The sequence below is a fragment of the Oncorhynchus nerka genome, linkage group LG24 (assembly GCF_034236695.1).
Source record: "Oncorhynchus nerka isolate Pitt River linkage group LG24, Oner_Uvic_2.0, whole genome shotgun sequence".
Lineage (NCBI taxonomy): Eukaryota > Metazoa > Chordata > Actinopteri > Salmoniformes > Salmonidae > Oncorhynchus > Oncorhynchus nerka.
In genome coordinates, this window is record NC_088419.1 from 33,110,284 (window position 1) to 33,125,111 (window position 14,828).

Sequence of the window (14,828 nt, forward strand, 5' to 3'; positions counted from 1 at the left end):
CAGAGTTCTGTCCTACTATCCAGGTCTGTACCCAAACAATTTGAACTTCTACTTTTAAAAATCCACCTCTCTAAATACAAGTCTCTCACCGTTGCCGCCTGCTATAGACCACCCTCTGCCCCCAGCTGTGCTCTCAACACCATATGTGAACTGATTGCCCCCCATCTATCTTCAGAGCTCGTGCTGCTAGGCGACCTAAACTGGAACATGATTAACACCCCAGCCATCCTACAATCTAAGCTTGATGCCCTCAATCTCACACAAATTATCAATGAACCTACCAGGTACCACCCCAAAACCAAACACGGGCACCCTCATAGATATCATCCTAACCAACTTGCCCTCTAAATACACTGTTTACAATGCTGTTTACAACCAAGATCTCAACGATCACTGCCTCATTGCCTGCATCCGTATTGGGTCAGCGGTCAAACGACCTCCACTCATCACTGTCAAACGCTCCCTGAAACACTTCAGCGAGCAGGCTTTTCTAATCGACCTGGCCGGGGTATCCTGGAAGGATATTGATCTCATCCCGTCAGTAGAGGTTGCCTGGTTATTTTTTTTAAATGCCTTCCTCACCATCTTAAATAAGCATGCCCCATTCAAGAAATGTAGAACCAAGAACAGATATAGCCCTTGGTTCTCTCCAGACCTGACTGCCCTTAACCAACACAAAAACATCCAAAGGAGTTCTGCATTAGCATCGAACAGCCCCCGTGATATGCAACTTTTCAGGGAAGCTAGAAACCAATATACACAAGCATATAGAAAAGGCTAGCTTTTTCAAGCAAAAATTTGCTTCCTGCAACACAAACTCAAAAAAGGTTTCTCAAATGATTGCCTCGCCTGGTTCACCAACTACTTCTCTGATAGAGTTCAGCTCTGGCAGTCTCTATGGGGGTGCCACAGGGTTCAATTCTTGGACCGACTCTCTTCTCTGTATACATCAATGATGTCGCTCTTGCTGCTGGTGAGTCTCTGATCCACCTCTACGCAGATGACACCATTCTGTATACTTCTGGACCTTCTTTGGACACTGTGTTAACAACCCTCCTGGCGAGCTTCAATGCCATACAACTCTCCTTCCATGGCCTCCAATTGCTCTTAAATACAAGTAAAACTAAATGCATGCTCTTCAACCGATCGCTGCCTGCACCTGCCCGCCTGTCCAACATCACTACTCTGGACGGTTCTGACTTAGAATATGTGGACAACTACAAATACCTAGGTGTCTGGTTAGACTCTCCTTCCAGTCTCAAACATCTCCAATCCAAAGTTAAATCTAGAATTGGCTTCCTATTTCGGAACAAAGCATCCTTCACTCATGCTGCCAAACATACCCTTGTAAAACTGACCATCCTACCCATCCTCAATGTAATTTACAAAATAGCTTCCAATACCCTACTCAATCAATTGGATGCAGTCTATCACAGTGCCATCCGTTTTGTCAAAACCCCATATACTACCCACCACTGCAACCTGTACGCTCTCGTTGGATGGCCCTCGCTTAATATTTGTCGCCAAACCCACTGGCTCCAGGTCATCTACAAGACCCTGCTAGGTAAAGTCCCCCCTTATCTCAGTTCGCTGGTCACCATAGCAGCCCCCACCTGTAGCACGCGCTCCAGCAGGTATATGTCTCTGGTCACCCCCAAAACCAATTCTTCCTTTGGCCGCCTCTCCTTCCAGTTCTCTGCTGCCAATGACTGGAACGAACTACAAAAAACTCTGAAACTGGAAACACTTATCTCCCTCACTAGCTTTAAGCACCAGCTGTCAGAGCAGCTCACAGATTACTGCACCTGTACATAGCCCATCTATAATTTAGCCCAAACAACTACCTCTTTACCTACTGTATTTATTTATTTTGCTCCTTTGCATCCCATTATTTCTATCTCTACTTTGCACATTCTTCCACTGCAAATCAACCATTCCAGTGTGCTATGTTGTATTTACTTCGCCACCATGGCCTTTTTTTGCCTTTACCTCCCAAATCAAATCAAATCCAATTTTATTTGTCACATACACATGGTTAGCAGATGTTAATGCGAGTGTAGCGAAATGCTTGTGCTTCTAGTTCCGACAATGCAGTGATAACCAACAAGTAATCTAACTAACAATTCCAAAACTACTGTCTTATACACAGTGTAAGGGGATAAAGAATATGTACATAAGGATATATGAATGAGTGATGGTACAGAGCAGCATACAGTAGATGGTATCGAGTACAGTATATACATATGAGATGAGTATGTAGACAAAGTAAACAAAGTGGCATAGTTAAAGTGGCTAGTGATACATGTATTACATAAGGATGCAGTCGATGATGTAGAGTACAGTATATACGTATGCATATGAGGTGAATAATGTAGGGTAAGTAACATTATATAAGGTAGCATTGTTTAAAGTGGCTAGTGATATATTTACATCATTTCCCATCAATTCCCATTATTAAGTGGCTGGAGTTGGGTCAGTGTCAATGACAGTGTGTTGGCAGCAGCCACTCAATGTTAGTGGTGGCTGTTTAACAGTCTGATGGCCTTGAGATAGAAGCTGTTTTTCAGTCTCTCGGTCCCAGCTTTGATGCACCTGTACTGACCTCGCCTTCTGGATGATAGCGGGGTGAACAGGCAGTGGTTCGGGTGGTTGATGTCCTTGATGATCTTTATGGCCTTCCTGTAACATCGGGTGGTGTAGGTGTCCTGGAGGGCAGGTAGTTTGCCCCGGTGATGCATTGTGCAGACCTCACTACCCTCTGGAGAGCCTTACGGTTGAGGGCGGAGCAGTTGCCGTACCAGGCGGTGATACAGCCCGCCAGGATGCTCTCGATTGTGCATCTGTAGAAGTTTGTGAGTGCTTTTGGTGACAAGCCGAATTTCTTCAGCCTCCTGAGGTTGAAGAGGCGCTGCTGCGCCTTCTTCACGACGCTGTCAGTGTGAGTGGACCAATTCAGTTTGTCTGTGATGTGTATGCCGAGGAACTTAAAACTTGCTACCCTCTCCACTACTGTTCCATCGATGTGGATAGGGGGGTGTTCCCTCTGCTGTTTCCTGAAGTCCACAATCATCTCCTTAGTTTTGTTGGCGTTGAGTGTGAGGTTATTTTCCTGACACCACACTCCGAGGGCCCTCACCTCCTCCCTGTAGGCCGTCTCGTCGTTGTTGGTAATCAAGCCTACCACTGTTGTGTCGTCCGCAAACTTGATGATTGAGTTGGAGGCGTGCGTGGCCACGCAGTCGTGGGTGAACAGGGAGTACAGGAGAGGGCTCAGAACGCACCCTTGTGGGGCCCCGTGTTGAGGATCAGCGGGGAGGAGATGTTGTTGCCTACCCTCACCACCTGGGGCGGCCCGTCAGGAAGTCCAGTACCCAGTTGCACAGGGCGGGGTCGAGACCCAGGGTCTCGAGCTTGATGACGAGCTTGGAGGGTACTATGGTGTTGAATGCCGAGCTGTAGTCGATGAACAGCATTCTCACATAGGTATTCCTCTTGTCCAGGTGGGTTAGGGCAGTGTGCAGTGTGGTTGAGATTGCATCGTCTGTGGACCTATTTGGGCGGTAAGCAAATTGGAGTGGGTCTAGGGTGTCAGGTAGGGTGGAGGTGATATGGTCCTTGACTAGTCTCTCAAAGCACTTCATGATGACGGAAGTGAGTGCTACGGGGCGGTAGTCGTTTAGCTCAGTTACCTTAGCTTTCTTGGGAACAGGAACAATGGTGGCCCTCTTGAAGCATGTGGGAACAGCAGACTGGTATAGGGATTGATTGAATATGTCCGTAAACACACCGGCCAGCTGGTCTGCGCATGCTCTGAGGGCGCGGCTGGGGATGCCGTCTGGGCCTGCAGCCTTGCGAGGGTTACCTCACCTCGGCTGCAGTGAAGGAGAGACCGCATGTTTTCGTTGCAGGCCGTGTCAGTGGCACTGTATTGTCCTCAAAGCGGGCAAAAAAGTTATTTAGTCTGCCTGGGAGCAAGACATCCTGGTCCGTGACTGGGCAGGGTTTCTTCTTGTAGTCCGTGATTGACTGTAGACCCTGCCACATGCCTCTTGTGTCTGAGCCATTGAATTGAGATTCCACTTTGTCTCTGTACTGACGCTTAGCTTGTTTAATAGCCTTGCGGAGGGAATAGCTGCATTGTTTATATTCTGTCATGTTTCCGGTCACCTTGCCCTGATTAAAAGCAGTGGTTCGCGCTTTCAGTTTCACACGAATGCTGCCATCAATCCACGGTTTCTGGTTAGGGAATGTTTTTATCGTTGCTATGGGAACGACATCTTCGACGCACGTTCTAATGAACTCGCACACCGAATCAACGTATTCGTCAATATTTTTATCTGACGCAATACGAAACATGTCCCAGTCCACGTGATGGAAGCAGTCTTGGAGTGTGGAGTCAGCTTGGTCTGACCAGCGTTATCTCATCTCACTTGCTCACATTGTATATAGACTTATTTTTCTACTGTATTATTGACTGTGTGTTCGTTTTACTCCATGTGTAACTCTGTATTGTTGTATGTGTCGAACTGCTTTGCTTTATCTTGGCCAGGTCGCAGTTGTAAATGAGAACTTGTTCTCAACTTGCCTACCTGGTTAAATAAAGGTGAAATAATTTTTTTAAAAATCAATAAAAATCGTGCTCAGCTAGCGTTTCACGTGGATTTCTGTCATACCTTGTCCCATAGACTCCTTACAGGGTAAGGAAACCAATGTAATTTTCACACTTATATTTCCACTTTGATACTGTAGGCAAAACCGGGCAACAGGTAGCCTACTGGCTAAGGGTGTTGGGCTAGTAACTGAAAGGACACTGGTTCAAATCCCAGAGTTGACTAGATCTGTCAATATGCCCTTGAGAAGGGCACTTAACTCTAATTGCTCCTGTAAATCGCTCTGGATTAGCCTGGATTTAGTGGCTGCTAAAATAAAAAATATATATCATTTGTGTTTTCTGTCAACGCCAGGCTTTCTGCAACAGTATTTAACTTCTTGTTCTGCACCACAAAAAACAATTAAGCAAGTACTTTACTAACCCATAACCATAGTACTGAGGTTAGTGCTAAACTAACCCCCAAGCTCTACACTCAACAGGGTATTAAAAGACTTACTGATGATACAACTGTAACTCTAGTGGCTGGTATTCTGGAATCCAGCCTGTGGGGTATCTGTGACCTTTCCCTCATACGAGAATACATGTAAAGTGTACAAGGTTCAGAATTAAACTAACACATGATGCAGATTGGCCTGCCAACACAATGGGAAGGTTACCTTGTCAATAAACGTGACCCTTTTTTGTTGTCGTCTAAAAATAAGGAACAGGCATCCGCAATGAATTTTAACACCTCTTTGCAGTGATTGTAACACGACAATACCAGACTACTCAACATAAGGAACAAGTCGCAACAACAAAACGGGACCCAGATTCAGCAGATGATTGACCTAGCACAGGAGGCCTACAATCCAAAACACTGTACTTGGGACTACTCACACCAGTTGGTTTACATTGAACACAGACAATATCACTCAATTGTAATATGTACGAATTTGGATGAGTCACATTACCTGATGAAGATACTCACCACATTATTATTAGACAAGATGGGATGCTGGCCGTTTTGCTAGCTCCTCCTCAACCTTGCTATTTTTTGTGTGTAAGGATTTCACTGTACCATTTACACTCACTGTGTCCTGTGCACGTGACAAATAAACGTGTTTAATTTATTACGCCAAGACTTCCAGCTATTTGTTTTGTTGTTCAGTACTATCCGCCCCTCTTCAAAAAAACTGGGCCAGCTCCCCCCCAGGAGCATTCTGAGCTATGAAGGAGGTGGATGAAAATTTGACCCTCCCCCCCACCCTATCAGATGCCTCAAGAAATATCCCAGACTGCTCGATCAGAATCCCAGTTTCAGAAACCTCCACTGACAGAGAAGTGGAGAAGTCTTCATAGGGAGACTAACCAAAGAGGAAAACTTGGACAAGTTTGGGAGAAAGGTAAGACATAGTTTTATATAAAATTGTTATTTGACAACGTTGGTGCACTCTTATTTTTTTGTTAGCTATTGACATTTTTTCTACATGGACCCAATGGTAATGAGCATTTTAGAAATATTATTAGAAGTAGTACACTCCATTAGTTATTTCAGAAATCCTTTAATTATTAGAAGGGGAGCATATCCTCATTTCATTGTCCAATCCTAACATAATTCCAGCATTAGCCAACCTAAATACAACCTTCAATTTTGTTCTTCTTCAAATCTATCGATTTGAATGACATGCTTGTGTTCAAAGGGAGTTCGCCTTAATTGACAAGCCCACCTGTACATATGTTCCTTTACTTTGCTCTTGCAGTTTCTGCCTGCCAGCCAATGTTCAGCAGTGAGTACATTAATACATATGTACTTGAGAGCCTAAAACAGTCCTGTGCAATGGACCCATGGGATTTTGGTTTGCAGGTCTATTTATAAACTGTATCTACATTGCATGCAGGGCGATATTTGCGAATGGGCTAATGGGATACTGTAGCTGTCTTATGACTTGCAAAACACATCTTATATGGAGCAAATGATACACCGCCCTTCAACTGGGCTCTTGTAAGTATGTAGGGCAACTTATTTGGCAATAAGGTGTGTTGAAGACTATGCCTGATTGTTTGAATGAATTAATGAATGAACAGTACGTGACAAAATAATTTATAGAACAGAGTATTTATTTTCTATTTTTCTAAGTATTTTTCACTTCAAATGCTGAGTGTGCTTGTTCTAATTCCTTACTTGAGAAATAGTGGTGTCTAAAATGACTGACATCCTTGATAAAGATGAACAATAATGACTGTTTAAATACTTCAAATACTGAGCTACGGTATATTGTATGCTCAAAAAAATTGGGGAACTTATATTATTTTATTCACTTGCTCAGAGAAAGAGATTGTTAAACAAGTCGTATTTCTTCCCTAAAATGTAGGGTTCAAAATTATTCACACCCCTAAAGAGTCTTGTGAATAAGGTAGTAAAAGTTTGGTATCTGGTCCCATATTCCTAGCACGCAATGACCATATCAAGCTTCTGACTCTACTAACTTGTTGGGTGCATTTGCAGTTCGTTTTATTTGTTTCAGATTACTTTGTGCCCAATAGAAATGAATGATAAATATTGTATTATATTAGTCTGGAGTCACTTTTATTATAAATAAGAATATAATATGTTTCTAAACACTTTTACATTCATCTGAATGCTACCATGATTACGGACAATCCCAACTGAATCGTGAATAATGATGAGTGAGAAAGTTAGAGGGTCAAAGAGGCGGCAGGGTAGCCTAGTCGTTAGAGCGTTGGACTAGTAACCGGAAGGTTTTAAGTTCAAGCTGACAAGGTACAAATCTGTTGTTCCGCCCCTGAACAGGCAGTTAACCAACTGTTCTTAGGCTGTCATTGAAAATAAGAATTTGTTCTTAACTAACTTGCCTAGTGAAATAAAGGTCAAATAAAAAAAATCATATCCCCAAGACATGCTAACCTCCCCTGTTATTGGTAAGGATGAGAGTTTAGCATGTCCTTGGCCCTTTGTAACTTTCTTACTCATTATTAATCACGATTCATTCAGGATCACATTAATGGAGAAGTGTTTATATACATATTATTTATAATGTAAGTGACTCCAGAATGATACAATAGATTATTTATCATTCATTTCTATTGGGCACAAAATAATCTGTAACAACTAAAACGAACTGGAAATGCATCCAACAAGTTCGTAGAGTCACAAGCTTAATGTACAGTAGTCATTGCGTGCTAGGAATATGGGACCAAATACTAAGCTTTTGAATCTTTAGAGGTGTCAATTTTTACCCCTACATTTTGAGAAACAATGTTTAACAAGTAATATCAATCTCTTTTTCTGAGCAATAGTAAAAGTGTAAAAACATACTTCCCATTTTATTGGGGAGCATACAATATTTGCAAAGGACTGTAAAAGGTTTGAAAATGATGATTCTACAGTATATTCGGAAAGTATTCAGACCCTTTGCTATGAGACTCAAAATTGAGCCCAGGTGCATCTTGTTTCCATTGATCATCCTTGAGATGTTTCTACAACTTGATTGAGAGTCCACCTGTGATCAAATAAATTGATTGGACATGATTTGGAAAGGCATAGACCTTTTCTTTATAAAGTCCCACAGTTAACAGTGCATGTCAGAGCAAAAACCAAGCCATGAGGTCGAAGGAATTGTCCGTAGAGCTCCGAGACACAATCGTGCACAGATCTGGGGAAGGGTACCAAAAATGTTTTGCATCATTGAAGGTCCCCAAGAACACAGTGGCCTCCATCATTCTTAAATGGGAGAAGTTTGGTACTACCAAGACTCTTCCTAAAGCTGGCCACCCGGTCAGTCTCAGCAATCGGGGGAGAAGGGCCTTGGTTAGGGAGGTGACCAAGATACCGATGGTCACTCTGGCAGAGCTCTAGAGTTACTCTGTGGAGATGGGAGAACCTTCCAGAAGGACAACCATCTCTGTAGCACTCCACCAATCAGGTCTTTATGGTAGAGTGGCCAGATGGAAGCAACGCCTCAGTAAAAGGCACATGACCGCCCACTTGGAGTTTTCCAAAAGGCACCTAAAATAACTCTCAGACCATAAGAAACAAGATTATCTGGTCTGACTAAACCAAGATTGAACTCTTTGGCCTGAATGCCAAGACAGTGCAGGAGTGGCTTCGGGAAAAGTCTCTGAACGCCTTTGAGTGACCCAGCCAGAGCCTTGAACCCGATCGAACATCTCTGGAGAGACCCTAAAATAGCTGTGCAGCGACACTCCCCAACCAAACTCCCCAAATACAGGTGTGCCAAGCTTGTAGCGCCATACCCACAAAGAATTGAGGCTTTAATCACTGCCAAAGGTGCTTCAACAAAGTACTGAGGAATGGGTCTGAATACTTTGGCATTAATACTTGTCACATATCAGTTTGCAAACAATGTAAAAATAAATAAATAAATAATTGAGTTAATAAAGCCGCATACAAACAGACAGCTCCAAAATGCAGGTGTTTCAGCCTAGCTAGGTGCTTTCTGTGGTGGTGGGGCAGGCCAGCAGAAAAAAGGAGCATTGCACCGTGATTGGCTCAGCATTGCACCGTGATTGGCTCAGTGTTCTGTCACTCATGGGGACACCGTCACCTGCCTTTAGTAAGGGTATACATCAATAATGTGAGCCCTTTGGGTGCTGCCATAGAGTTACATTAGTAGTGCCCTTCCAAGAAGGCTCAAGGTCATTGGCCACAGAAATGACGTCAATTCACGTTATATGCACAGTAGTTTTGATTGATCATGTCAACATATTACTTTCACAATCTTAGCTAGCAGTCATCATCATCATGAATCAAGTCTACTGGCAAATCCTTTTTAATCCTTGTCATATGAAGAGAAATAATGAAGAGAAAATATAGTTAAAACGTATCAGTGCTCATCGGCCATTGGACATAAACAGTACACAACAGTTTGGAGATTTCAAATTCAACAATGAGTGGTTTGTAAGAAATCAGTGACAGTGGCTAACTGCAAGCTTTGCAACTGGGAAGTCAGGAATAATACCTTTTGAACAGTCATTCAACTCGGAATTGTAAATCCGGCATCTTTCTCTTTGGTGACAAAATTTACCCATGAAGGCCAGCCGTGACACTTTCCTGTTCAAGCACATCACAACATGAGTCCAAAAATGTCTTATGTTGCTTCATAAATTATGTAGGATGCCAGTGAGATATGTTACTGTAGCTAAGAAAGTAATACTAAGTTTATGTTGTGTAGTAAGCTGTTAGTAGCCCATGTGCCTCACCCTAATAAATAAATTGGTCCATTTTCACCAACACGGTATTGTAAACACATTGTTCGTGGCCGGTGTGTGCTTGTTTGCAAACGTTTTGCGTATAGCTTTGACAGTGCTAGTGATAGTAGTACACTGTAAGAACGGTCCATGTTCTGAATTCTGTCGCTGTACATTTCAAAAGTGCTGAACAAATAGTTATTGACTACGTCTCTTGTCGCTCGCTCATTAATGTCTTAATCGAAGTTACGGGTTGCCTCTTATCTGCTTGTCGTCCCCATATGCCATAGTTTGTACATCTCAATTGTCAGTAGAAACCATATTTGTTCAAGCAAGTCAGCCATACCAGCTATGTTTCTTTAAAAGGCAATAAAGGAGGCTGAATTAACTGTTTCGTTGCCAGACAAGACTCCGCTGAAGCCAGGTGTAGCAGGTGTAAGGTGTTGGGACTGCTTTATGGAGGCCTTAACAGTTTATGGGCAGTTTGTCACCGTTATAGTGCAATTAATGTATTGTTTAGTGTTTTTATTGTTTGCCCCACCAAGATTTAAATGCTAAAATTGCCATTGAACCCAGGACAAAATGATATATTGATATCCCTACCCTGTAAGCAGTATGGACAGGTTAGACAGCAATCTATGCTTTAGTTTTATTTACCTGGCCAAGTTTTTTTGCAATATCCCTGATATTAGCATTTTCACACTTCATGTCCAAGTCATCTTAAATTAACATAATTAAACTACGCACTTAAAACCAATATATAATTTTGTAATTTGGGTAAAATAATATTTTTGCTTGGTGTGCTTAGGAATGGGTCTCGCAAGATCCAACTTGGTGGACATAATGCATAATATGTAACTGCATGCTCTCTTTTTCTCTCGAGATCCAACATGGCAGTTGCCAGCATGGCCATGCCTGGCTCCACAGCGGGCCCCACGCTGGGTTTTGATGACTACAGTCTCTACAGCAACCTGTCAGATGATGAGCTGATGCAGCTGGCTATCGAACGCAGCCTCAGTGAGACCCACGATGCCACTGCACCGGGTGAAGCCAGCAACACCACCACAGCTCTAGGAAGAAGAACAGGCCAGTATAGGGCAAATCCACCCCCAACCAGACTGAACCCACTAAATCCACCAAGGCAGGAATCAAGCCATAGGCCGCCTACTGCCAAACCAACTGACGCGTATGTACCAGCTGAAAAGATCCTTCATTGTTTTTCATTAACCACATTATCCACTGGGTCATTGGGACAGCCTTTACATTAAGATGTAGGCCACAGATAGTTACATGCTATACAAATTTCTTGACACAATTACATGTTATTTGCAGATGTATGCATGACTGACTGTTTTCTTAAATGAATGACTTGGTTAACGTGACTAAACTATCTACCTGCTAATACTGCTAACCGGCAAACCAAGAGGCCCCGAGTATGGGTTGTTGACATACGACACCTCGATAACATGCTGTCCTCATTGCTTCCCGTTGGGCCACGTGCGAAACACCTGTCCTATCATATCTCATGGCACTGTGTTCTTACTCAACGGGCATTTTAGGAATAGATCCAAGTAGCAGTCTGAAGTTCATATGCCACCATGGAGGGAAATAGCAACTAATGAAAACAAGTCTTGGTGTAGAGTTGGACGTACTGTTGCAGGCTCTAATAAGGTAGTTATGTCACGTTACAGTATTGGCAGGACAATTTTTGGATGGTGTGTGTAAATTGGCATTCTAGCATCTAGGGAAATTGTTAACAAATGTATAATAATTGTGCCCTCCAACTGTACATGTTGGATATTAACATACTATGCATATGTTTAAAGTCTACCCCTTAGAAAAGCATTCAGAGAAACACTTGAAGGGAGATATGAACTAAAATTGTGATAGTGGACAGGTATTTTAGAAGTAATAAGAGCAATGAGAATTGATTAAGGAATCAAACAATTCACTTTTCAAGAAACATACATTATCTATTGAGTTTACGATCCCTCCATATTAGTTTAGTTAATTTTAAAGTACACATTTGCAGCAGTCAGCTGTATTACTGAGTATTCACCCCTCTTGCAGTCAGCTGTATTACTGAGTATTCACCCCTCTTGGATTTTTGCACATTTTTGCACATTTTGTTACAAAGTAGGTTGAAATGGATATAATTGTGATTTCTTTTTGGGTCATTGATCTACCCAATACTCTAATATCAAATCATTTTTATATACACTGAACAAAAACATGAACACAACATGTCGAAACAGTCCTGAAATGTGAAACAAACATTACAACAGGAAACAATCACCTATAACTCAAAAGTGAAACCAGGCTACCTAAGTATGGTTCTCAATCAGGGACAACGATTGACAGCTGCCTCTGATTGAGAACCATAACAGGCCAAACATAGAAATCCCAAAACATCGAAAAAGGAACATAGACAACCCACCCAACTCACGCCCTGACCATGCTAAAACAAAGACAAAACAACAGAACTAAGGTCAGAACGTGACAGATTGGCCGTGTACAGGTACAGTGATCGGTAAGCTGCTCTGACAGCTGATGCTTAAAGTTACAGAGGGAGATATGACTCCAGCTTCAGTGATTTTTGCAATTCATTCCAGTCATTGGCAGAAGAGAACTGGAAGGAAAGGCAGAGAAGGATGGGTATGACCAGTGAAATATACCTGCTGGAGCGGGTGCTATGGGTGGGTGTTGCTATGGTGACCACTGAGCTGAGACAAGGTGGGGCTTTACCTAGCAAAGACTTATAGATGACCTGGAGCCAATGGATTTGAAGACGAATATGTAGTGAGGGCCAGCCAACGAACGCATACAGGTTGCAGTGTTGGGTAGTATATGGGACTTTGGTGACAAAATGGATGGCGCTGTGATAGACTACATCCAGTTTGCTATGTGTTGGATGCTGGAGGCTATTTTGTAAATGGTGAGTCTCTGATCCACCTCTACGCAGACGACACCATTCTGTATACTTCCGGCCCTTCTTTGGACACTGTGTTAACAACCCTCCAGGCAAGCTTCAATGCCATACAACTCTCCTTCCGTGGCCTCCAATTGCTCTTAAATACAAGTAAAACTAAATGCATGCTCTTCAACCGATCGCTACCTGCACCTACCCGCCTGTCCAACATCACTACTCTGGACGGCTCTGACTTAGAATACGTGGACAACTACAAATACTTAGGTGTCTGGTTAGACTGTAAACTCTCCTTCCAGACCCATATCAAACATCTCCAATCCAAAGTTAAATCTAGAATTGGCTTCCTATTTCGCAACAAAGCATCCTTCACTCATGCTGCCAAACATACCCTTGTAAAATTGACCATCCTACCAATCCTCGACTTTGGCGATGTCATTTACAAAATAGCCTCCAATACTCTACTCAACAAATTGGATGCAGTCTATCACAGTGCAATCCGTTTTGTCACCAAAGCCCCATATACTACCCACCATTGCGACCTGTACGCTCTCGTTGGCTGGCCCTCGCTTCATACTCGTCGCCAAACCCACTGGCTCCATGTCATCTACAAGACCCTGCTAGGTAAAGTCCCCCTTATCTCAGCTCGCTGGTCACCATAGCATCTCCCACCTGTAGCACACGCTCCAGCAGGTATATCTCTCTAGTCACCCCCAAAACCAATTCTTTCTTTGGCCGCCTCTCCTTCCAGTTCTCTGCTGCCAATGACTGGAACGAACTACAAAAATCTCTTAAATTGGAAACACTTATCTCCCTCACTAGCTTTAAGCACCAACTGTCAGAGCATCTTACAGATTACTGCACCTGTACATAGCCCACCTATAATTTAGCCCAAACAACTACCTCTTTCCCAACTGTATTTAATTCATTTATTTATTTTGCTCCTTTGCACCCCATTATTTTTATTTCTACTTTGCACATTCTTCCATTGCAAAACTACCATTCCAGTGTTTTACTTGCTATATTGTATTTACTTTGCCACCATGGTCTTTTTTGCCTTTACCTCCCTTCTCACCTAATTTGCTCACATTGTATATAGACTTGTTTTTTTACTGTATTATTGACTGTATGTTTGTTTTACTCCATGTGTAACTCTGTGTCGTTGTATGTGTCGAACTGCTTTGCTTTATCTTGGCCAGGTCGCAATTGTAAATGAGAACTTGTTCTCAACTTGCCTACCTGGTTAAATAAAGGTGAAATAAAAAATTTAAAATGACATCGCCGAAGTCAGGGATCGGTAAGATAGTCAGTTTTACAAGTGTATGTTTGGCAGAATGAGTGAAGGAGGCTTTGTTGCGAAATAGGAAGCCGATTCTAGATTTAATTTTGGATTGGAGATGCTTAATGTGAGTCTGGAAAGAGAGTTTGCAGTCTAACCAGACACCTAGGTATTTGTAGTTATTCTAAGTCAGAACCATCGAGAGTAGTGATGCTAGTCGGGCAGGAGGGTGCAGACAGCAATTGGTTGAAGAGCATGCACTTAGTTGTACTTGCATTTAAGAGCTGTTGGAGGCCACGGAAGGAGTGTTGTATGGCATTGAAGCTCGTTTGGAGGTTCGTTATCACAGTGTCCAAAGAAGGGCCAGATATATACAGAATGGTGTCGTCTGCGTAGAGGTGGATCAGAGAATCACCAGCAGCAAGAGCGACATCATCGATATATACAGAGAAAAGAGTCGGCCCGAGAATTGAACCCTGTGGCACCCCCATAGACTGCCAGAGGTCCGGACAACAGGCCCTCCGATTTGACACAGTGAACTCTATCTGAGAAGTAGTTGGTGAACCAGGCGAGGCAGTCAATTGAGAAGCCAAGGATATTGAGTCATAAGAATGCGGTAATTGACAGTCGAAAGCCTTGGCCAGGTCGATGAATACAGCTGCACAGTACTGTCTCTTATCAATGCCGGTTATGATATCGTTTAGGAACTTGAGCGTGGCTGAGGTGCACCCATGACCAGCTCGGAAACCAGATTGCATAGTGGAGAAGGTATGGTGGGATACAAAATGGGAATGTATGGGAAT

General features: G+C 42.8%; 1 protein-coding gene across 3 annotated transcripts in view; it reads left to right on the top strand.

Annotated features, from left to right (window-relative positions):
- Positions 1–5,889: 5,889 nt before the first annotated feature.
- LOC115107875 (ankyrin repeat and SOCS box protein 2-like) overlaps positions 5,890–14,828 on the top strand; it is a 33,515-nt gene continuing 24,576 nt past the window's right edge. For 2 of the 3 annotated variants that reach the window (XM_029631597.2, XM_029631598.2), the window contains exons 1-2: positions 5,890–5,994; positions 10,704–11,006. In XM_029631597.2, coding sequence (XP_029487457.1) covers positions 10,711–11,006 — 296 coding nt within the window. In that variant the 5' untranslated portion in view covers positions 5,890–5,994; positions 10,704–10,710. The remainder of the gene's footprint in view (positions 5,995–10,703; positions 11,007–14,828) is intronic. The other variant, XM_029631600.2, reaches the window with a different exon arrangement.